This window comes from Xenia sp. Carnegie-2017, unplaced genomic scaffold, assembly GCF_021976095.1.
Source record: "Xenia sp. Carnegie-2017 unplaced genomic scaffold, XeniaSp_v1 HiC_scaffold_21, whole genome shotgun sequence".
Classification (NCBI taxonomy): Eukaryota; Metazoa; Cnidaria; class Anthozoa; order Malacalcyonacea; family Xeniidae; genus Xenia; species Xenia sp. Carnegie-2017.
The window spans coordinates 3509308-3533595 of record NW_025813484.1 but is presented as its reverse complement, the minus strand read 5'-3'; the positions used below and the strand labels follow the sequence as shown (position 1 = coordinate 3533595).

Below are 24288 nucleotides of genomic sequence, written 5' to 3'. Positions count from 1 at the left end.
GTAATTGCTTCGTAGGAGTTGCGAGAAAAACCTCTGGCAATACTTTCCCTACAGATCTCACACTTGGTCCCAATAAGTCGTCCCTGTCAGAAGCTCTTCCACGTGACATCGTCTTTTCCGTCTTGTCCTTGTGAGTGATAGACACGTGACAGTGATAGACACGTGAGTGATAGACACGTGAAACATGGAGGACGAAGAAGGCGATTTCCAACATTGAGTTCTATAATAACTAGAGCGGCTAACTCTACTGGGGCGAGGATGCCAAAAAATGGCGGCCAAAGGACGTATTTCCGCTGAAATGATCGCTTTGCAGAAAAATAATATTCTCGACCTCCCCAGATTGATGTTATTGATTTTCCCGCCTTCAGTTGAAAATTTCAAATGCAATTGCTAGCTGTATGATAAATAAACAATATTTTTCAAGGCCAAAACAATATTTTTTTCAAAAATGCCTAATCGATGTTCAATTGTAGAATGTCGTAATATTTACAACACGAAGCACATCGCTTTTCACTGGTGAGTTATTCGCTTATTTTGTTTGTTCCTGAAAGATTGAATCGGCATTTATACAATTGAAAGCCCCAAAATCTGTTAGGCCTTATGAAAAAACATTAGGGAGTTTTAGCAAGAGTACGACTACGAGAACGAGTACGAAATTTGACCGTGTAAGGGAATGGCACGAGGAAGTTTGTTGTCGTTGTCGCTTCGTCAAAATTTTGCTTTAGTTGTAAACAACAGAACGAGCCTTTTTATTGTGTAAAACACCGACGTTTGCGAAGCAGCTACGGCTCTATTTGTCAATCATGATATCAAAGAATCGACAATACTGGTTTTGCGAGAATATAGGACTCTTTAGACTGAAAAATCTTCACTATTTTAAGTTTTATGTACGATAAATTTGTACTATTTTATTGTTTGTTTACCTTTCACTTTGCGTACGAAATACATGAAAGTTTTGCAGGTCATATTTTCCTTTTTAATGTACATCTGCGCTCAAAAAGGGTTCTAAATTAAAGCCTGGATGCTCGAAAATAGTACTGTAAACTAATTTCTTACAGAATGAAGAAATATACCTACTTTCTTTGCTTAAAAAGACATCGTAGTCGCGACTACGAATTTTTTACAAAACATCGTACTCAGATTGATGACGGCTACGTGTTTTTGTTGTCGCAACAATGTTTTCGCGCCAAAATGACGTAAATCGTACTCGTAGGCTCTGCTAAAACTCCCTATTGTCTTAAATACTGCATACACTGATGTTTTCCTGTGTGTTTTTTTAAAAAATTCAACAAATTTTTTTATTTAGTTGTTGAATCAACGCATAAAACACTAAATTTACTAGTCTATTTCAAATAGTTTTCCTGACGAAGAAAAATATGGGGCGCCAAATTGGACTTTATTCTAAACTTACAATACTACACAACATACTACCAACATAGCAAACTTTATATACTTCGAGACAAATCTAAAAAAAATATATGCGAAACTTGCTGTAGGACATTCTAAACTTTTCATATACGTTCGAAACTTCTTGTATCGTATCGTCAAAATTTACAGCGTTCCAATTTTCATATACCGTATGGCGAACTTTTTACATCGTGTTCCAATTTTCATATACGGTATGGCGAACTTTTTACATCGTGCTCCAATTTTCATATACGGTATGGGCAAACTTTTTACATCGTGTTGCATAATGCTTTGCGATCCCACTCTGGATTTCATGTGAATTTAAATATATTAGTGCCCAGGTCCCAGGTTTTTAGAGAAGTGTTTTGTTTTGATTTTGACGCCGCCATATTGACAACATGTTTGCATTCGACATCGTGCTATCTCGACTTTAAACTTAATAATTCAATCAAAATAAACTCTCACTGCATGGCTGAAAATACTGGAAACTTTCGGGCTGCTTTATCAAATCTTGCTCAGGAGGCGCGTAATCTTCTGGATATTTTCGATGATAGAAATACTTTGACAATTGAACGTCGTCTGATAGAATCAAATTCTCAGGCAACTTTGACTCAGGAAGATGGGGGAAATATTGGAGGAAATTCTTTGTCCGTAACTTCTCTACCCCTAAATCGACCAAGTCTTCCGTCCAACAGACTGAGTCAATCCGTTTCAAATTGCCCAATTTCAAACACAAATAATATTGCAATAACACGTGGGCAAAGAAACAGTGCAGATGTACCCGCTGCTCTTCGACGGTCATTTCCAACACTTTCATCAACTACTTCGTCAAAGAAAATCAAAAGACCACCATCAAAATAGATAAAGAAACATTGTATTGTTCACAAAGATCTTGTCCTACTTCCATCTTCCACATCTCAATCAGTACCAACTCATCAAACAAGATGTCAGCTTGAAAATAGAGGATTTGTAGTACATGGATGCCCAATTGACAAGTCTTGGGAAGAGTTTGAACTCAAAAACAAAATATATGGATGGTTTCCTATCTTAGAAGAAAATAATATTGATATTGACTTTGTCAAATCTTGTTATGGTCAAATTGTCACTCCAAAACTGGCAGGAGGTGTTCAATTCACTTCTGCTCGAGTTTTAAGCCTTTCCGGACAAGGAAGTATTTATATAAGACCAAAAGAGGATCTTCCCGATGATGATGAAGGTACATTTAGTCCAGGAACAGAAACATTTTCTGAAACATCTTTGGATATGCCAAGCTCTTTAGATTCCAGTGAAGAGCAAGTTTTCAATAACAATGAGCCATGCTCTTCATCTGTAACAAGTAATGATGGGAGTGAAGCTACATTACAAGAAATGTTTCCAAACAAGGATGATGATGTGTTACGTCATGCTTTAGAAGTAAGTGGGACTATAGATAGAGCAGCTTTGGCACTTTCTGCAAACAGCAACGAGCAATTATTATCAATTAATGACGATACTGATGATGAAGTTCTTATTCAAGATGTCTCTTCTTTGTCTGAAGTGGCGACATTAGATTCTATGCTTAAAGATCTTTCAAAAAAACCATGTAAAGAAAAAGAAAAATTAAAAGTTGAAGAGGAGGACCTTTTTAGTGATGCAATGTCCTATTATAAAGATCCCAATTTTGATGAAAGGAAACCATTGAGAGTTATTTACAAAGGACAACCAGCAGTTGATACTGGAGGGGTTGCCAGGCAGTTTTTTACAAATTTGCTCAATAAAGTGAGTGAAATGTTTTTTGAAGGTGATACCAACCAAAGTCCAGTATATAATGCTGATGTTGTTGCGTGAGGAATTATGAAATGTATTGGAACAATTATTGTCCATAGTATTTTGCAAGGTTGGCCTGGTTTTCCGATATTCAGTCCTTCGGTGTACAGATATTTTTCCACTGGTAATTTTGAACTGGCTATGAGAACTGCAAACATTGGAGAATGTACTGCATACATAAAGAATTTCATTGATCAGGTGATATACCTAATACACATTGTTTTGCATTGTTTAAGCAAAAATTATAAAACCTCGGCTTGAACTGATAATAGTATAGCAGGTCATTCATGGTATACAAAGCAATTGTGAGGGATTACATAGGGTTGAGTAAATATCAGGATGCAGTGCTTAATTGGTTCTCAGTATTTAAAATAGCTGATACATTACTTCTGTTAACCTGTCAAGCTGCATAAGTCCTCTTTAACAAGTTAAGGCGCATTGTGTTAGCAAGGTAAAGTAAAATGACAGGGCGCACCGCACACTGCCACTTAATATATCAAACCATTGAGCACTAATGCATCTAAGTTTGACAAATAATTTCAATTGTATTAACTTAGAATTATTTTAGTAATTGATCTAACAACTCTATCATTGCAATGTTGTGATTTCTGTTGTATATGTATTGTAGATAGATGATGCTGATGATGTGCAAAACTTAGATCAGGATGAGTGTCTCAACATCATGTCTGAATGTGGCCTTACAGAAATGTTAACTGTGTGTATAATGTGATTTTTTTTTCAGATATTTTTTAGTTAAAAAAGCATTATGGTGTCTGCATTCACTTGTTATATTTTTATTGACTAAATAATGATAAGTATGATGCTAGTGATCCGTTGTATACTTGGAACTAAATAGGTAGTCGTGCTACGCATCTTTGATTATTTATATGTCCATTGTCTTATCCATGGTATATTACTTAATAGGATGCAATTGGATTTGAAACATAAAACGTGACCATAAGCACAAAGAATCATTGGTCTGTGACACATACATAGTATGATACGAGGATGATACGCGTATGATACGAGAGCGATACGCGTATGATACGAGAGCGATACGCGTATGATACGAGAACGATACGCGTATCATACGAGAATGATACTCGTATGATACGAGAACGATACGCGTATGATACGAGAATGATACGCGTATGATACGAGAACGATACGCGTATGATACGAGAATGATACGCGTATGATACAAGAACGATACGCGTATGATACGAGAATGATACCACATCGTCCACATGTACATTAGACACGACGTTTAAAAACGTTCAAACGCAGCCAACAAAGAGTTCTTTCGTACATAGTTTATAATTAATAGCTTTCCTCGTAGGAGCCGATAACTGGAAAGCACATTGACTCGCTGTTACGAATTGCAGGTTTTTATCGTGATTTTCATCAAAAAATTGCTTGCCTAATCTCGAATACACACATACATTTTCCTCACTCTTTTCTCAGGAGGTGAAATTGTGAAATTTTCGGAAAAGCGGTCAATTTCGGTAAATCTCAGCGGCAAAGGAAAATCAGTGAACTCCATATATATATATATATATATATGGAATGATAACGAAATACATTTTATAGATATAAAATTGAAGCCAAAGTCCTAGTCTCTTGCGCGGTTTGTGCGTCAGTTCCAGTCCTTCAAAGTCGAATATTCACGCGGTTTGTACGTCAGTTTCATTCCCTGAGTGCCAAACACATATACGGCCAATATAAATTTGAATACAAATTGCAAAAGCATAAACATATAAACAACATCACGACAAACTACACACAAGGCCAACTCTTCGCAAAGGTTATTTTTACAGCTGAAACTTTACTACAGTGAGTTCGTTGTAACTTACAACTTGTAACGAGGAAAAGCCAAATGAAAATTACACTGTATGCTAAAAGACAATACAATAAAATATGACGAGAAAATATTCAAGCAAAAATTTTTCTTACATCGGAAGGTAATTTTCAAACGGTGTCAGACAGTGTTTGTCTTTTTGTCATTTCAGTGGATTTAAAGATCTGTTTTCCGAATAAAAAACTTGAATATCCAGTTTCATAAAAAATATTGAGTCGATAACTCGCATTTTTACTTTTTACAGGGCGATTGTATTTTTCATCGATTTTGATAGTGCTTGAAACTTGAAATACTAAATGGTTGTCATCTCGATATCAATAATTGAATATCCTTAAAGACTTTGAAAACCGCAGCGTAAGAGCAGTTCGACTAAGTTCACCTCATCTTGCTTCTCGATTTATCACTTTGATTCACTTTCCGTGAACCTTTTCATTCCAAAAATTTCGTTATTTTTACGCTCTGATCAAGATCCGAACTCTGTCTGCCATTACCAAGGGACAAATGATTTAAAAAAATCAGAATGAACACGCGAGAGACTAGAGCCTGACGTGTGATGACGAATGATGACAACATATATTTTTAAATAATTATCACACCATATTCTCACAATAATTTCATACATCATACACGCATTATGTGAAAAGAAAATATATTAAACATTCTCGAAGTGTGGACAACTGCAGTTGTTAATCTTTGGGTATCTTTATGAGTAATGAAGATTAACTTTAAAAATTCGTAAGTCGCTTCGAAATATTCATATGTAGTTCGAGCTGATTTCTTGTTGTGTTCACCTGAAAGTTTTAAAACCAGTACGTACTAAAAATATTCTTAGCAAATGAAGGATAGTACTTGAATGTGGTAGGGGAGATTAATTTCGACAATTTTTATTGTCAATAAGACTTATTCGAAGGGTTTAAAAAAATTTTAATTATAGCATTGGTACCATCTTGAGTGAACTCAAGATTAAGGCGTCGATTACATAGCGAGTTGACCCGCTTTGCCGAGTTGACTCGCTTTGTATAATTGTCATATATTATTTTGACAGTGTGATTACATAGCAAGCGAGTTGTTCCGCGTTGCCGGGATCCCGGTTGTTGCTTGCCGAGTAACTCGCTTAGGCAGGATGAAAATTCCAATGTAATCGCAATCTGCCGAATTGGCTCGGCAAAGCGGGCCAAGAAATTTGATTCACGCGTTTGTTTATTGGGTAGTTTAAATTGGCATAGACGTTCGAGCGATGTATACTTGTTTGTTTGTTCAAACAGCAGCTACAAGCTCCCAAAATTCACAGGAAAAATTGTCATCCAGAAGTTTGATTGAGATAGCAAAATAATAAAAGATTTACTGGGCTGGGCGCGTTATTAAAATATAAAACTTTTATCGAGTTTAACACCTAACAGCCCGTTCTGATTGAGTGCTGGAGAACGATACCCTGATTCGGAAACAAATCTGCAGGCCGTTCACACTACGTAGTACCCACTACCTTCGTTTATTTATAATTTCACGTTTTTCACTGTACACAAGTTTTAAAACCATGTGCTGAATAGATGCATCTCTGTACACGTTATTCAGGTGTCGTCGTTCACATTGTTGTCCGTGCCCGAGCATTGTACTCGGGTACTACCTATTTTCGAGGTTCCCAGACCCGGGCACTTTGACTCGGGTACCATAAAGATGTTGTGTTCACATTGGTGTCCGTGCCCGAGCATTGTACTCGGGTACTACCTATTTTCGAGGTGCCCAGACCCGGGCACTTTGACTCGGGTACCATCAAAATGTTGTGTTCACATTGGTGCCCATGCCTGAGCACCGTACCGGGGCACTCAGTCTGAACGCGCTATTAGTATAAAGCGGATAAACAATTGCTGTGAAGGCTGAAGCATTATATCGACTGTGGGCTCACAAATATCAAAATAACACATTTGGTTCAGCAAAGTCCACGAAACAGACATGCATCCTCCATCCATGTATCCATATATCCATGGATCCATATATCCATGTATCCATGTATCTTTACAATTCATAATCAAAAAAACTACGCAACTAATTTATTCATGCCAAAAATTGCTCTCCCGTGCGGGTCAAAACCTTTCAGGTAATTGCAATTTTGTAACTCGTCTCAGCTAAGAAGCGAGTTGACCCGTTTAAGCGAGTTGACCCGTTTAACTGAATATAAATACTGCAAGTAATAAGACGGGCATACAGATTTTAAGGTGGTGGACAAAAATTATCCTCGTATAAAAAATACCCCCTTTCTTCATCTTGACCTATTTTGCGCATATTCCTAAAACACTAGTTTATACAAAATATTTGATAGTGTGATTGTGTGTTCGAACAGCGCAATGATACTAAAAACGGCTTGTTTCAAATATCTCATCAATACACCGAGCAAACGACTCTTGCTTCGTCCTTCTAGGTAAGTACAAGACAACGTGGAAAGGCGTGGAACTCATGAAAGATGCGCTAGATCTTGTTATTCTTCAAAGTTTGATTTACAGCGAAAGACCAGTCACGATTTTCGAGCTTGGAACATACTCCGGAGGCAGTGCTCTTTGGCTTGCGGACATAGCACGATCATTCGACATTCGATGTCACGTGTACTCCATTGATATATCCTTTGAATGTCTTCATGAAAAAGCCAAATCTAATAAGGACATCACGTTTCTACTGGCCGATGCCTCTAAGGACATGGAGAAAGCTCTGCCAGCGGAAAAACTGAAGGTATCAGGGCCGTAACCAGAAAGTTTTAAGGAGTGCGCATCTGAGAAAAAAATTCTCGTACTCGTGATTTTATTGGCTTTTTAAATGACGTTTTACATGCTAGCAATACCATTTGTTAAGCCTTTTGAACTTGGTACACGCGAGCTTTAAATGGAAAACAAACACGTGACACAAATGCATGGGAAACTTTTCTATTTCTGAATTCCAACAAGCAATTTCACTTATTGTTTATTTACTTTTTTCTGATGTATTTTGAAAAACGGATCTCCTGGAAATATGAAAGGGGAAGGGGGGGTGCACCTGCACTATACAACGGCCAACTGACCGATAAACAGGCTTCCATATCATTCATCTTTATGTTCAGAATGGATAAAGAAATAAACAAAAAACTTACATAATGTATATTTTTCACCGCTTTAAAAACATATTAGCGGAAATTTACATAGTAACAATATTTCTAATAATATGACTAAAGGAATGTAATAACTCGCCTCTATTTCATTGACAGTACTCTAAAACACGCCTCTATTTCATTGACAGTACTCTAAAACACGCCTCTATTTCATTGACAGTACTCTAAAACAAATAACTCGAGATGTTATACATAGATGCAAGCTTTGCAAGCGATTGGAAACGTCAGTCACATCTTGCTGTCAATTCACGCCACACACACCTCTGTATTTTTAATTTTTTATTGATCTAGGAAATGCCTCATCCTTGGTTCATCACCGAAGACTGTCACGTTCCGTTGGAGGATTCTCTTGGTTACTTGGAGAAGTTTATGATACCTGGAGATTATCTGCTTGTTGAAGATACACATCCATCAGTAAACAGGCTGACTGGTCAAGGTTTGCATTGTTCGTTCATGCACTGGAAAGAAAAATCTGCTGCTTAGAAAGCCGGGAAAGATCGATTCTTCGTACAATCTGTTTGTTTTTCAATAGGTCTTTACACTCCTGGTTTTGATGAGGTTGGTTTTGCTAAATATAATATTCTGAAGGCGTTCGTTGAAGCTCGTCCTGGAAAATTTATGGTTGACCAACACTACACTGATTTCTTTGGGTGCGTTTACATGAAGTAGTTCAAGTTTGCCTGAATCGATTTCTAACTTTAGTTACTATTTTCTTTTTTACAACAGATACAATGCCTCCACAAGTATGAATAGCTATCTGAAGCGAGTTTAAGACTTGTGCAGATGACTTTCTTTGTTCGAATCATTACTTTAGCTATTACTCACGGTTATACACAATGTCAATCCTCGGATACAGACTATCCGGCGAACAGTCTAATTAAAGGCCCGTTCACACGAGCCGATTGTTCCGATTCCGACTTTTGGATGATTATTAAGACAGTCCGATAATTTTGCTGATATTTACATTCGTTTAGATATAAAAAGTCATGCGAGCAGCTATTTGTGCTATCCAGTACATTTATCGATATGTTTTTCGTATTTTTGTTCTTGTTTCCAAGTCTTTTTCAAATCTATGTAACTTGACTAGTCGGCTTGCTTTGATTATCTCGGATGAAAATAGAGCAAGTTCTATTTCCATCCGATTTTTTAGATTTACAGATCCGACTATCGGAAGCTCAATTTATACGTGTTCGGTGTTCACACGAAATTTCACCCTTGCCATTTCACCTTTTGCCAAGGTTTTCATTTCTTTGGAAATTTAATTTCATTGTTCTTGCAATGAGTGAACACGATGATGTTGCATTGAAGAAAAGAGAGTTGACCTCGCTCCACCAATCATTAAACTAGCTACTTTGTAGCTTCATGTCCATGCAAATGTTTCTTGTGCCATGCACATCATTGGTGTGTCACCAGTGGTACTTGATATGCGTGCCGAAGCATGAGGTATTCGCCAATGATATGCCAAAAACGTACAAATTTTTAAGTCGTATTAAAAACATTGTTCAAGTAATATCGTTCGCGGTTCTGTCTAATGTTGTTCAAGGCTACAGTTTCACTCGCTTACAATGATTGCTATTTGCTAGTTTTGTTTCATTCCACTTGAGCAAATATTTAACGATTGTTTTGCTTGTTTATTCATACATACAAGAGTTAAACATCGACTGGCTTCGCTAACTCGGCTGTATTGCATTTTCGACGTGTACATTACATATTGCTGTGCAATCCAATGGAAAAGATTTGAAATTGGTATCAGTCACGCTGCTTCACTTTCATTTCTCAATCTTTACTGTTCATCTTCTTGTACTGTAGCGACATCAAATAATAAACAGTAATGGCCAACGTTGTCGACGATTTCTCTGGCAACACGAGCGTTATGAACGGTAATTACTACAACGAAGCAATCACTTAAATATGTCAAGAATTCATCTTAATGTTTCAATGTCTTTATTCTTCCTGCATGTTGTAGTAGTAGAAAAGCTAGCATCATTTTGTTCAAACGCTTCATCCTTCTAAATAGATCTTCAAGTCAACATAATTGATCAGGAAAAGCTTCTTCGATGTCCACTGACGAATCAATTTATCAAATGGAAAGTCCCTGAGTCGAATGGCAACGATTTATCTAACTGTTCACAATGGGTATCAATGAATTATGTTCTAGTTGAATACATGACTGAAAAGTTGAGACTTACTGCTAATTACATCGAAAATTTTTGTTATATTTATTTAGGTTTTGAAGTTGCAAATATTCCATCCCTACATCGATATTTCGAATTCAACAATAGCGACGTGTATTCAAGATAACATCATGACTCGACAAGTTCACATGGAAAGAGTCAATTATTCCGATGGTAAGAACCAAGATTCTTTCAAGTAAATGGTTGGAACCCGGCAGTATCGTTACATGTTTGTAGATGTAGATCTTCCGGGTTAGTAGAGTCTTAAGAAGGACTGTAGTTTTTGATGTTGACTGACGTTTCGACAACCTTAGCAGTAGTCATCTTCAGAGTCAAGTGAGGAGTTAACGTCAGGTTAGCCGTATTTGTGTTATCTGATTCTTACGATGACGGCTAACATGGCGTTTACTCCTCACTTGACTCTAAAGATGACGACCACTAAGGTTGTCGAAACCGTCAGTCAACATCGACACCAACAGTCCCTCTCGGGACTCTACTAACCTGGACGATCTACATCCACAAATATGCAAGATTCTGTTGTTACATTTCTTTGTGATGAAAAGCGTTGGTGTTTATACTTGAAGTGCTCATGTCTGAAAATGGGCAAATTTCGATAAATTTGTTTCACGTGCTCCAATTTTCGCCAATTTGTGTTCCGTGAAATATTCTGCGGAAGAGGTTCTAACAAACAGGAAACTTTAAGTCAAATTAAAAGCTTTTCAAATGTTGATTCTCGTTTAGGAACGAATCTAATTGTATCACTGACAGATGTTCTGAAGGATAGCGTTCACAACTATTTGTTTGACCTGGTCCTATATTTTCATCTTGACGGGTTAAGCTTTGTCGTGTGCACTTTCAAAATAAAAGGTTTACAAGGAGAATCGTGTTTGACTTTTTTCGTTACTCTCTCATCAGCTTCTTTTTGTCAAAAACAGTTTTTCAGATTGACGTTGAAAGCGGCGAAATCAGTCAAGATGAGATTAGTGTACGCTTCAAAAAGCAACTTTCCACAGGTCCTCATAAAGGTCGTAAACAAAGGCTCGAAGACAAGGCAAGATCTAAATTTGTCCGTACTTAGGATTGTATTGATAACTTTATCTTATATGATTTAATCTTTTCAGGATTTCACTTTTACTTGTAAGTCGAACTTTGCTCTCGATGATTGCTGCTGTCAGGGTTACGTGAAACGCGTGAATGACCATGCAATGGTTGGAAAACCTAAAGCTGTCATTGGTTTAACCAAGATCCCTTTATATTTGTCTTTAAACACGATGGAATCTGCGAATGGTAAACAATAGATACAAAGTTTGGTCCTTGTATTTTCTCATTGGTCTGATATCAGTCATTGTTTCAGATGCGGAGATTTATGTCTATAGCGTGACGGCAAATTTAGACCCGGAGGAGTTTTATAATTGGAATGTCGGGAAAGAACTGTACATGTCTGACCAATCATCACCTGACAATAACATATTTGTTTTTCGAATACAAATTTCGATAGAAAACCAATGTTATTGGAAAGACGTGTATCGATTCAGAACCAAAACGAAAGGTAAAAAAGTGGTTTGTTAAGGTGTGGACTATATGAACTAAAAATAATGTATTTTAAATATGTTGAAGACGTCTATATTTCACAGAAAACCGTAAACAACAATATATATCAGCTATCAAGCTTGAAGCACAGCAGGCTCATATAAAAGACCTGCAAATCGAACGACTGACAACGTGCAGGGGAGACATCGCGTATTCTTGGCAGTTGAATAACGAATCAGATGAATCGGTCGAAAGATATGACGAGGGAGATGTTGTCGGAATATTTCCCAGCAAAGATCGTGATAAAACATATCTTGACTTGCTAACTCCCATAAACTACAACGGCGCTATTTTGGCTGGTGTGATCACAAGATCGTACTACATTTCAGCTAACACACAAGGTACGAACACTCGTGTAGCAACATCGAGGGACGAATGTTGATATCTATTATGAATTTTCCTCTGTAGATGAAACGAGTAACCCCAGTGAGAAGATATGCATGATGGGTAAAATCCCAGTTAAGGTTTACGGTGCTGTAAAACATGGCGAATTCTTGTTTGCATCCAATAAATTACCGGGAGTCGCTGTTACCGAGAAACAATTTAAGGCCGACAATGGTAGGCTGATCACGTGGCAAAAATCGTTTTTATAGCTTGTTCACTGCAGCAATTGACGTGACTATTTTTTTAAAAGGAAACCTCCGTCAAAAGCGCCTTCTCGGATATTCCATTGAAGAGAGTACTTCGAGCGAGGTAAAAATGGTGGATTGTATTGTGTCTATCTTGCTTTCGATAAGTAATGATCAAATCGAGAACATCCTCGCCAAACTGGAAGAAAAGATGGCCGAGGATTTTGAAAGGAAAATGGACGAGTTTCGTGATGACGTCGACATCCAAATGGAGGGCATGGCGCAGATCGTCTCGAACACGCGTGATTATGTTGCACATAAAGGAAAAGGCAAGACGTATTTTCTAATGTAATTTTGCTTCGAACAGCATATTTGTCATGTTCAATGACAATTGAGATGTATTTAAAGGAACTGTTGAAAATCAAAATGAAGATAGCTATGAAATTAAATCGTAAAGGATGCATTTCTGCAGACTTCTTTAGACTTTCGCACACTTCTGCGCACTTCAAATGCATCGCCTCATTTAATTTCACAGCTATCGTTGTTTTAGTTTACAACGTTTTTTTAAGAACGATTCGATTGTGATTCACGATGACAACCAAGAATTTTTTTGTGATACACAATTCTAAGAAAAACCTCGATATTTTTCTGTTCAGAGATCTCTCGAAGAAATTATCGGGTGCTAATAGGCATTTTTCTATTTTTCGTCTTTGGTGCACTGTGTTCATATTTCTTTCTATCTCCTGGCTCGCCCTACGTCAGATGGGTGTGTCGTCATGGGTCATTACCGGGCTCCATAAAATTTAAAATCACAAACAAAAACGACGAGGTACGAAGCGGTCGGCATGTCTTTTTTCGATTCCAGTCTTTTTTCGACTCCAGTCTCTATCATAGATTTTGTCGCATATTTTTTGTTATCGCAGAAACTTACCCGGATGGAAGGAATATTATTTGACGTATCCGATCTGATGAACAAAATCGGCAGGAATTTCCCATTAAAAAAAAATTTTACCGGTGCGTATTTTGTTATGGCTCATATTTTTGAATTGTGTGTGTGTAAACTGTAATTTTTTCGCCCCGCTGAAAATAAGTATAAGAGACATCCTTGTTAAAATTTTGGCACTCACCCACCCCACACCCATCTAGTGCAAAATGATTGACGGGAAGTTACGTGTTATCTAAAAACACTCGTCGTTTTTCTTAATGCGCATTAAATTTGTCGTTGATTAATGTGAAATTACAATATCCACGAGTTAATTGAAACTTAAATTTGAATTAAAACATTTTAGGTTCTTATTACTACAACTATCGAAAATGCAAGCGAAATAATCTTCGCAAGGTCCTCGGATGGTTCAGCAATCCTCCTGTGTACTCAAGAGCTCAGATCTTTGCCGCATCATGTGATTGTAAAAAAATATTTTATATTCATCAGCTTTATTATTGGGTGGAATACAAAGATATAATTGCACGGCAATGTTTCGGGCAAAAAGATCCAGTTTGCAATATGACTCAATCGGGTTAACGGCATGTTACACGGCCTTTTTATAGAAATAGATTAGAAGCATAGGCACTGTCAAGAGAGTGGGGGTCGGAGAGTAATAAGCTCTTTGTTTTTACAGTAAAAATCATAATATAGCATATGTAAGATTGATTTTGGACGCCTTCCCGGCTTCCCCCCCCCTTAAACCCTGCCGGTGGTAGTTTTTGAAGTACACTGCCTGCTAGACCATAAGTAAAGTTGCAACAAGAAGTATCTTTATACCACGATGGTTTGCGGTTGAGCTCGAGATCAGACGTCAGTATCCTATACGCTATCGCTGATTTTCAAATACTTCTGGTTTGACCAGTGTCTCTGTTTTTGTAAAATATAAAAATCACTTTTTACCAATTTGTTGAGTTTTATCATTTATGTGATTTATAAGACGTTGACTTGTTAGGAATGACGATATTTGCGTCATTTCCTACTCACTGGAGTCTAGAAAAATGTCAAATTTCATGCGGGAGCACAAATTCCCAAAATGACGTGGTGAATGGGGCCGTGCCTCCTGAGACAGACTCTTGTAGTGTCTTAATTTTATTTACAGTGCCAAAATTTTAGCCCGATCTTCATTCTTTGTCCTCTATAAGATTATGGACTAAAATTTTAATACATGTTTTAAAAAAAGCTGGAGGAGGCCCCGCCACGTGTGCCCCTCCTTTCATAGCAGTAGACCTCTCAAAAATTCGTCATTTTGTAGAATTCGTCTTTTGATTCGTTCATATCTACTTGCACTTCATCATTCTTGTATGAACAAAACACCAGATGTGGATACTCAGAGAACAAAATGCACTACCAACTGCTTATGAAATATATTCTTGAGGTGAAAACTGTGTTAATCATTCAAATTATAGTGCACTTTTATTGCAAATATAGGAAAAACAAAACAAAGTGAAAAAGAAAGGTAGAAGTATTAAAACTATAAATGAATTATAAACACCATTGGAAGCATAAGTGTTTTGATGATTATTTGCATTTTGCCCAATTCATATATCAATACGACAAAATCAAAATGTGCTACACTTTACAAGTATTTGACGCAGTTGCACTTCAGAACATCACAAAAAGGTTACTTAAAGTAATTTCCATACAATATTGTTTGTTTTCATTTACCAAACCTATGCAGACTTGAGTCTTTTTGAAATTTCATATGAAACTCAATTACAGAAAATCCGTAAATATCCAGAGATTTAATATGTACTTTTCTAAAGAAACAAGTAAAAATCCTACAATTGTGGCGAAAAAAGCCATTGCCCATTGCATGAAAAGAAGCAAAATAGCAATGATAACAAATAAGCTAACTTCTCTCTCGTGAACCGTGGAGATGAACTATGATATACTTTTTTGTATAGACTAAAGAGTTTAATCGATCAAACAAGTTTGACGCTGGTAAGAAAACGACGCACATCTGCATTCATACATGTGTAGCCGACATATAGCTCTTTCGTCGATAGTTATAAATGCATCCTCGTAGGAGCAGATAACTGACAACCACAGTTGACTCGTTGTTATGAATTTAAGGTTTTTACCTTGATTTTCATAAAAAAATTGCTTGCCGAATCCCAAATACACACATACATTTTCCTCACTCTTTCCTCAGGAGGGAGTGGGAAATTATGGAATTTTCGGAAAAGCGGTCAATTTCGGTAAATCTCAGCGGCAAAGGACGAAATCCGCCATTTTTTTGGCGTCATCAGATATCTAAGGCCGCGCTTGAGATAGCCGCTCCAGTTATTATAGAACTCAATGGATTTCCAACAACGAGAAAAAGTACGAAAAAACAATGATTCCATTTTTCTTCGTAGTTCAAAAAAGAACTTCAAAAGATATGCTAAATCAACAAAAAGAACCGGGCTTTCATCTAAATCATCTCGCTCCATACAGAAAATGGCAAGTTTAGCAACTATGCCAACTAATTTAAGAGAAATTAATCAAAATAACAGCGCGGCGACTACGAGTGATGATAACTTAAAATATTGCCCATTATGTCAATTGCCCTTTCGGTTTTATGTTGGACTATCTACTCAAAGTCATGTTGAAGAGTGTTTATCTAACAAAGAAACAGCAACCGGTATATGAAAATTGGATTGAAGTGATTGAACAGTGTTTGAGTATTGTTGATATATTGCCATAACACATACTGCTTTTGTTTGTTCAGAACTCTGTCCAAATGATATCAATTGTGATGCCGTTCTGCCTCAGCATTTTAAAAAGTATTCACATCCACTGCTTGCAAGCCTGCGTTGTCAAGATTTAACAAAATCACAAGGCAAGGTGAGGCTTCAGACCTTGCAAGTTGAAGACAGTCATAACAACATGTTTGATGGATTAGGTGCCTCACTTGGGACGACTCCATCAACATGCATTGCCTGGGATGAGAAAGAAATAAGGGATACTAATGAAAGCAGAGGCTCTCAGTCTTCAGATAAGGAAAATTCAAAAAGCTTTAGCGAAAGTCCAGACAATGCGATGAAATTAGATTCCACATGTAGATCTGACTTTATTGCCCCCCATAACTCATGCAATTTTATCCCCTCTAATCATGCCCGGTCCTTTGCTGTCCAGTCCCTTACTGACCAATCCCCTGATGCTCAGTCCCCTGTTTCTACTACTAGTTGCATGGCAAGTTCTGATTTGCTAAATGCAAGCATAGACTTGAGCAAATCTCAGAAAATAATGCCAACATCCTTTAAAGCGACTTTTCCAGCCCACACACAAACATTTATTCATGGGGAAGAACATTCAGGCTCAGATGTAGCCAAAATACCGAAGAAACAAACGGATATTTCTGCTTATTTTGGGATAAGACCTGCGCAAAGCAAAGTAAATGTTAAAACCAACATTTATAGCAAGGTTAACGTTAAAAATATCAAAGTTGCTGGGGAAAATATGTATAACAAGAAATCTGCTAAGGAAAGTAATTTACAGCAAAAAAGAAAATGTCCATTTTATAAGATTGTGGAAGGTACGTATGTGAAGTATATGTATTATTGGTGAATTTTTTCAATATTCATAATGTAACAGGATTTTTATCAAGTTTTCAAGCTTTTTGCAGAAGGCTTGTGAGAGTTTTTATAGCTCAAAAGAACAAGAAAAGTATACCAAACAGTGTGAACACTACAGGGGCAAGGGTTTGCTTGAGCCCTGCCCCCATTATTTTGAAAGATTTTAAATCTTGCACCAAATCCATTAAATCACATCTACATAACATAACTGTGATGTTGAATAATAACTATTTGATAGTCTTCAGTACTGTAGACGTACCAGCAGACGTATTAAGCCTTGTGTGTGTTGGATTATTAGTACGTAGGAATGATGTTCAGTGATTTTTGTTAAATAATAAAGTGCTAATGAAGCATTTATTTCATTCTTTATTCTTTGATATGACGTGAACGGTTTCCAGAAATAACGTTATTTTCAAATGTTTTTTTGCTGCAGGAACTTCTTTTGCAGTAGATGCCTTCTGCTACGGTCATGTTGCTGACATAACTGCGTATTTTCTGAGCCACTTTCATTATGATCACTATCGTGGATTAAACAAATCGTTTTCTCGTCCCATTTACTGCAGCCAGGTTCGTTTATGCAAATATTTTTTTATGAATTCGGTTTATTTTGAGGTATCGAGTAAAACCCTAAGGCTAAATTATCTTTAAGGATTTGAAATCAGAATCTATGAATTGAATTGAATTCAAGTTTTTTATAGTGCGTCGCTTTTGCATTGGAAATTTTATTTGATCACGGTGTTTCACAGTGTTTTGCGGAGTCTTTTAGTGTTTCTCTGTTTTTCACGGTGTTTCACAATGTCTCTGTATGTTTCACGGTGTTTCACAGTGTTTTGCAGAGTCTTTTAGTGTTTCTCTGTTTTTCACGGTGTTTCACAGTGTTTTGCGGAGTCTTTTAGTGTTTCTCTGTTTTTCACGGTGTTTCACAATGTCTCTGTATGTTTCACGGTGTTTCACAGTGTTTTGCGGAGTCTTTTAGTGTTTCTCTGTTTTTCACGGTGTTTCACAATGTCTCTGTATGTTTCACGGTGTTTCACAGTGTCTCTCTGTGTTTCACGGTGTTTCACGGTGTTTCTCTGTATTTCACGGCGTTTCACAGTGTCTCTCTGTGTTTCACGGTGTTTCACAGTGTCTCTGTGTTTCACGGCGTTTCACAGTGTCTCTGTGTTTCACGGTGTTTCACAGTGTCTCTCTGTATTTCACGGCGTTTCACGGTGTCTCTCTGTGTTTCACGGTGTTTCACAGTGTCTCTCTGTGTTTCACGGCGTTTCACGGTGTCTCTCTGTATTTCACGGCGTTTCACAGTGTCTCTCTGTGTTTCACGGTGTTTCACAGTGTCTCTGTGTTTCACGGCGTTTCACAGTGTCTCTGTGTTTCACGGTGTTTCACAGTGTCTCTCTGTGTTTCACGGCGTTTCACAGTGTCTCTCTGTGTTTCACGGTGTTTCACAGTGTCTCTCTGTTTCACGGTGTTTCACGGTGTTTCTCTGTGTTTCACGGCGTTTCACAGTGTCTCTCCGTGTTTCACGGTGTTTCACAGTGTCTCTCTGTGTTTCACGGTATTTCACAGTGTCTCTCTGTTTCACGGCGTTTCACAGTGTCTCTGTGTTTCACAGCGTTTCACAGTGTCTCTCTGTGTTTCACGGCGTTTCACAGTGTCTCTCTGTGTTTCACGGTATTTCACAGTGTCTCTGTGTTTCACGGTATTTCACAGTGTTTTGCAGAGTCTTTTAGTGTTTCACCGTGTCTCTCATTGTTCTACAGTGTCTCTCGGTGTTTAACGATTTTTCACAGTGTCTCTCTGTGTTTTGAGGTGTTTCACGGAGTTTTAACTATTTTAGCTCACCAGTTTCTTTGGTCTTTGAATGTCCTTGTACTTTAACATTGTACTTTTGCCGTTCAGATCACAGCAAATCTGGTGACGTTGAAGATAAAGGTCCCATCTTCTTTTCTTCACCCTCTTCCCTTGAATTCACCCACTGTGATCAACGACGTCGAAGTTACATTACTTGACGCGAATCAGTACGTCCATTTCATGTATAAATCACGGATTTCGATTGAAAACTTGAAAAGAGTACAATAATTAACATATTTTCGACCATTTTGATATAGCTGTCCAGGTGCTGTGCTGTTTTTATTCAAACTACGAAATGGCGTCGTTCACCTGCACACAGGTGGGATGCATTGTTAGAACAAGTTCGTGATTTATGGCACCTCTAGTTAGATTACTGCGCTTTTCATCTCTTGAATTTTTTGCGTTTTTTCACAGGTGATTTTCGCGCTTCGTCAGCAATGCAAGAAATCCCTTCAATCAAACAATGCTCAATACACACGCTTTACTTGGACACGACGTGAGTTTTAATAATTGACGCCAAAGTAAATGGTTTGAACCCGGGAGTATCGTTATATGTTTGTAAATGTAGATCGTCCAGGTTAGTATAGTCCTGAGAACGACTGTTTTTGTTGTTGTTGACTGACTTTTCGACAACCTTAGCGGTAGTCATCTTCAGAGTCATTTACAGTCCTTCTCAGGACTATACCAACCTGGACGATCTACATTTACAAACATGTTGTTGTCAAATTTAGAGATGAGAAACCACATACTAAATCTCCCGACAATAGCATCAGAGATTAATCTACAAGCCAACATATCTCAAGACGAAGCAACTGGATCATTTTCACGCATTAAGTTTTTTTACTTATGAACATTGAAGTTTTTGTTTTTGTGAGCCATGTTGCTCTTTCAAGTACCAAAGAAGTAAAATTCTGTTTGTTGTGTTTACTTTTGAATAAAATAGCAGCGATATATTTTTGAATGTTTATGATCCCATAAAGTTTTGCACATCGTTAATCGCGACTGTTAGGCGTGCAAGCGGGACTTATTTAGTTTTCCTCGATCGTTATTTTTTAATTCCAACATTCCTCACATGCATTGCGTATATCTTTCAGCTACTGCGATGCAAAGTACAGTTTTACCGCTCAACGTGACGTCATTTCCTATTGTGCAAAGATCGCCGTGGAAAGTGTCAAAAAAAATCCAAAGACTTTAATAGTTGTGGGCACTTACACCATTGGCAAGGAAAAGATTTTTGTCGGTAATGAATTGTTCTCATATATAACCTTTTGTTCGGACTTGTCGGGAAGTTTACAGGGGTCTATCCGCTGTGGTGGCCGTACCAAATTTAGAGCTTAGACTATCCCCCATGCTTTGTATAGTTGCGAAGTCCAGAACAGGGGGGGTATTTAAGTTCATCCGACCAAATGTGGCGAAAATGACATTTTTGAGATTGAGGTGTAGACGAGAACCTATGTCGCTCTACGAAAGACGAGGGTTTAATTTTGTGCATTACTAGAAAAAAGCTAATACACATGAGATTTTTTCTTTTTGACAAGTACCAATAACCACGACCCGCAGACAACTCAGGAAAAAAAGACAAAGTAAAACAGATTCCGAATATAGACATCTCGTTTTCTTGATGTTCTAGGTAAAGCAAGAGTTTAGACACATATTTTGTTTTTATCCCAAAACATCGTCAGACTAAGAAAAGCAGATGTCTGTGTTCGAGATCAATTTTATTTTTTAGGTGCTGATGTTTTGCGTTTAAATTTCTAAAAAATTCAATTCTCCTTGAAAACATTTTCATGCCCGACTAGTTACGAAGTTCACGAAAGTACTCTTCGTGAAAGTGCTCTTCGAAAGTGCTCTTCGTGAAAGTGTTCACGAAAGTGCTGACGAAAGTGCTCACCTTACATTTTTTGGGGGGGTGAGCCATCTTCCAATCCCCCCCCGAATCCTCCCAAAGGTCTCCCCGGTTTGCATAAACCTTTGCAAGAGCAGTAAACATCTTTTATTACTTAAGAATGACGCACTCGTTTTTGTTTCAGCCATCGCCAATGCATTGAGCAGCAAGGTGGCCGTTCAAAGAGATAAATTCAACGTGTTGCGCTGTCTTCAAGATGAACAACTGAACAAAAGAATAACTTTGGAGTATGAGCAAGCTAGGATCCATGTGTTACCCATGGGTTCCCTCACAATACCGGTGAGTAGAAAGGGATAACATGAAACAGCAGTATACCAACGTAATTCAATTATAAAGGCGTCACATAAACACTTTGGTTGTGGTTGTGTTGGCAGAAACTTCTTGGTCATCTAAACACTCATCAACCCAAATATACTGATCTGTTGGCTTTTAAACCAACTGGATGGACTTATAGAGACTCTTACGAAAATGATCTAGGAAAAATCCAACCAGTGAAACGGAAAGGTTTGGCTTTATATGGTAAGCATATTTAGGTGGGAGATAGGGTGCTTTCATGTGAACCATTTTTTCTCATTTCCCATGAATTTCCATAGGTGTACCGTATAGTGAACACAGTAGTTTTCATGAACTTAAAGACTTTGTGCAATTTTTAAGACCTCATAAGATCATCCCGACTGTAAACATAGGATCGGCAAAAAATCGAGAAGAAATGCAACATGTCTTTAAGGCATGGCTGGAAAATTAAAGTTGAATGTGAAAAAATAACATGTCTAGGAATATGAAAGAAAGATGGCTTTTGAATAATGAAGTTGAGGTGGAAACTAAATCCATTAAAAATGAAGATCAAACACTATAGCAAGCATTGTATATTTTTCAACTTGTACACTATAATAATATCATTGCTATTCTAGACTATAAAATTATCATTTGCAACAACAATTAACATTCGGTTTTTCTTCTTCAACAATAGCACACTATCAATTTTATGGACATCCTCGACACCAGATCTTTTATCTTTTTCATGACAAGTTAACACCAACAAAACGAGGGATGTCTTTCGTGAAATTACTATATATATCTAGACCTTATTAAATCATATCTATACCTTTTATTTAATATATAACACACTTAATTTTTGTTTGGCTGCACAATCGATGTAGTACACATGGCTTTTTCATCTGCATCATGGGCCCTGGATATAAAGCAAATATAGAATAAAATTCTACATCACCCGATATAAATATTGCACTCTTTACCACTCTATTTCCTAGGTGCAAAACATAGAAAACCCTCTGTCAGTGTGATCAATTTTTATCCATATTATACTCTGATCCCCTTGTATATATGTGTATATGTATGTACTTTCTAAACCGGTGTCATCCCCTTGTATCTCTAGTATACACATATTTAAATAGTATACTCTCTGTCAATGTGATCACCTTTTATACATATTATGCTCTTATCCCCTTGTAAATATATAAATATATATATACTAAACCAGTGGGATCCTCTTGTATACATATCATACTCTCTGCCAAAGTGGTCACCTTTAGTTATATAGTATACTATGTTGATAGTCTATTGAAGTGATCGCATGGTACTAACTTGAGCATGAGGTCGACGCATTCACATATTTCAAAAAATTCAAATTTTGTAAGTTCGATCAATGCAGATTTCCATGTTGGCGTTAGATGCAGACAAGACCTTGCTGCAGCCACAGCAGCTGCCGTCACCACTGATGGTTTAAACAACAGGAACCTGTGATCTTGAAACAAATAAATTGTTTTGTTAACAATACATGTTGACTCAAATAAGGAACCCACGACACTGAAAGAAGAATTGAAGAAAGACAGCAAACCTTGTAACGATATTTCCAAGAAGTAATGAACATATTTTTTGACATATACTTTTGCTTTGGTACAGTTAGTTAGTGGTTGACCCGAGTGGATATCGTCGCTCAAAACTGAAGAAACTAAAAATGTATCTACAAAACTTGCGGCAGTTGGCAAATCGACACTCCATGAAAAATGATCAAGAAGAAGCAATTCCATAGCATGAAATTCACTTCTCTCAAATGAATTTTGGACAAACGAGTTGAGCTGTTCTATTGTGGGAATCCTGTTTTCAATCTCATCAAACTTTGCTGAAAATAGAAAATCAATTAAGCATGTTTGTTGCAACAATACATACTGTGTTACTTGGTTATATATTTGAGTTGAGTCAGCATGTACCTGCTATCAGAAAGCAGGAAAGAGCCACCAGATGCAGTTGTGGTTCAGGGATGTCATGATTGTCCATAAAATAATCCATCAGCGAGACACTTAAATGCAAGATTCCGTACGAGGAGCCAACCTTTTCAAAGATGATTGCCAACCAATCAACCAAGTATCGACGTACCGAAAGCTGAGGAGAGGAAGCCTTGAATTTTGGCAAAGAGAGCTCCTTTTTACGTAGCATGTCAAGTATTTCGCTCGCTAAATCATCTTCACACGATCTATTCGACATTTCGTTATGATCCCACGTAAAATACCGGTGAGGGCAGCCTCGTAGCTGCCATAAATACACCAGGAAAAATGAGGTAATAAGTGGTGATAAGAACTAGGAAGTGAAGCTTTCTTCGTCAAAATCAAATACCGCGCCAGTCCCGCATGTTCTCGCTTACACACCATATATGGTTAATGTCAGGGGGGAAATTGCTCCAGCTTCACTAAAGCATTGTTCATCTGACAGTTCGACACGTGGTGAATTTTCTGTGAATTTTGATGTAGTTTTAAGCAAGTGAGGAATGTGAAGACTACAAAAAAACAACGAATTTGGCAAGAAGAAACCAAATATGGACTACAGGGTGTCAGGAAAGAAGTAATCATTTGCTTACAAAAATGAAGGGTAAGAGTGTAAGACCAAGTTCAATTCACTTCATTCTATTATTTTGCTGAATATGTTCGTATTCCAACCCCTTCATTCTTATGGCTTTGTCAGTTGATTTGGGATGATGCATTGCAATTTACAACTAAAATTCGAAGTTTGTATTAATTTAGTGTCGCTCAGAAGTGTGTGTAATAGATGTTATTTGACATTTTGGAGCTCATTGTTTAATTAAAACTGGCAACGGCTTCAAGTGTTACTCGAATGGTGTTTTGATTGTGTATTCGCCAAAATTGCTTCCGAACAACCAAAAGCACAATGAAGTCTTGCTCTTATCATTGTGTCATTAAGATACCAATCAGCTTTGGAATACGCTTTTAAATTGAAATTCTATCTATTCTACTAATCTTTGGCTTAATCAATAAAAAGATTTTTTCCTTGTGGGAATGAAAAAACAAGTAGATTTTAAAGACATTTTCGATCAGTTTGTATTGGTCTCTTCCAGTGGCGGATCCAGTGTATGTGAAAATAAATTATAGCTCCTCAATTTTAAATTCAAATTACTTTCAGAAAAACACGATTGGTTT

The 24288-nt window shown here is 37.3% G+C and overlaps 3 protein-coding genes and 1 long non-coding RNA gene across 5 annotated transcripts; 2 read left to right on the top strand and 2 right to left on the bottom strand.

Moving 5' to 3' along the window:
- The first annotated feature begins 13 nt into the window (after positions 1-13).
- Positions 14-21775, top strand: LOC124444425 (DNA cross-link repair protein SNM1-like). Its single transcript, XM_046995047.1, has 11 exons — positions 14-212; positions 15834-16145; positions 16233-17039; positions 17513-17646; positions 18979-19097; positions 19188-19249; positions 19345-19426; positions 20025-20170; positions 20961-21115; positions 21211-21355; positions 21430-21775. Exons 1-11 carry the CDS (start codon positions 185-187, stop codon positions 21579-21581), a joined length of 2142 nt encoding a protein of 713 aa, XP_046851003.1. The 5' UTR covers positions 14-184; the 3' UTR covers positions 21582-21775.
- Positions 8171-14879, bottom strand: LOC124444433. The gene is made up of 3 exons (XR_006947955.1): positions 14868-14879; positions 14462-14466; positions 8171-8315 (listed from the first exon to the last, which is right to left on the bottom strand). It is a non-coding gene; the product is annotated as an uncharacterized LOC124444433 (long non-coding RNA).
- On the top strand, positions 8973-14425 carry LOC124444426. 2 transcript variants are annotated; one of them, XM_046995049.1, is made up of 14 exons: positions 8973-9950; positions 10014-10084; positions 10222-10340; positions 10432-10552; positions 11120-11245; positions 11314-11429; positions 11500-11665; positions 11733-11927; positions 12013-12309; positions 12377-12526; positions 12603-12866; positions 13194-13366; positions 13461-13551; positions 13827-14425. In XM_046995049.1, exons 2-14 carry the CDS (start codon positions 10036-10038, stop codon positions 14057-14059), a joined length of 2100 nt encoding a protein of 699 aa, XP_046851005.1. In that variant the 5' UTR covers positions 8973-9950; positions 10014-10035; the 3' UTR covers positions 14060-14425. The 2 variants fall into 2 exon arrangements, with proteins under 2 accessions (XP_046851005.1, XP_046851004.1); XM_046995048.1 differs by having other exon boundaries at positions 8973-10084.
- Positions 21688-23681, bottom strand: LOC124444432 (cyclin-J-like). Its single transcript, XM_046995055.1, has 4 exons — positions 23068-23681; positions 22695-22979; positions 22442-22601; positions 21688-22028 (listed from the first exon to the last, which is right to left on the bottom strand). The coding sequence occupies exons 1-4, from the start codon at positions 23339-23341 to the stop codon at positions 21965-21967; spliced, it is 783 nt and encodes a 260-aa protein (XP_046851011.1). The 5' UTR covers positions 23342-23681; the 3' UTR covers positions 21688-21964.
- Between the last annotated feature and the right edge of the window lie 607 nt (positions 23682-24288).

What these genes read in the sequence shown, in the direction of transcription:
- LOC124444425 (XM_046995047.1), top strand. Translation starts at nt 185, where the DNA reads ATGGAGGACGAAGAAGGCGATTTCCAAC. An exon ending in CGAAGAAGGCGATTTCCAAC is followed by an intron (nt 213 to 15,833) that starts ATTGAGTTCTAT and finishes TGGATTTCCAAC; the next exon opens with AACGAGAAAAAGTACGAAAA. An exon ending in CGTCGTTCACCTGCACACAG is followed by an intron (nt 19,250 to 19,344) that starts GTGGGATGCATT and finishes GTTTTTTCACAG; the next exon opens with GTGATTTTCGCGCTTCGTCA.
- LOC124444426 (XM_046995049.1), top strand. Translation starts at nt 10,036, where the DNA reads ATGGCCAACGTTGTCGACGATTTCTCTGGCAACACGAGCGTTATGAAC. An exon ending in GTGCACTTTCAAAATAAAAG is followed by an intron (nt 11,246 to 11,313) that starts GTTTACAAGGAG and finishes TGTCAAAAACAG; the next exon opens with TTTTTCAGATTGACGTTGAA. An exon ending in ATTCAGAACCAAAACGAAAG is followed by an intron (nt 11,928 to 12,012) that starts GTAAAAAAGTGG and finishes TATATTTCACAG; the next exon opens with AAAACCGTAAACAACAATAT.
- LOC124444432 (XM_046995055.1), bottom strand. Translation starts at nt 23,341, where the DNA reads ATGTCGAATAGATCGTGTGAAGATGATTTAGCGAGCGAAATACTTGAC. An exon ending in CTTGGAAATATCGTTACAAG is followed by an intron (nt 22,602 to 22,694) that starts GTTTGCTGTCTT and finishes ATTTGTTTCAAG; the next exon opens with ATCACAGGTTCCTGTTGTTT. An exon ending in TGCGTCGACCTCATGCTCAA is followed by an intron (nt 22,029 to 22,441) that starts GTTAGTACCATG and finishes CTTTATATCCAG; the next exon opens with GGCCCATGATGCAGATGAAA.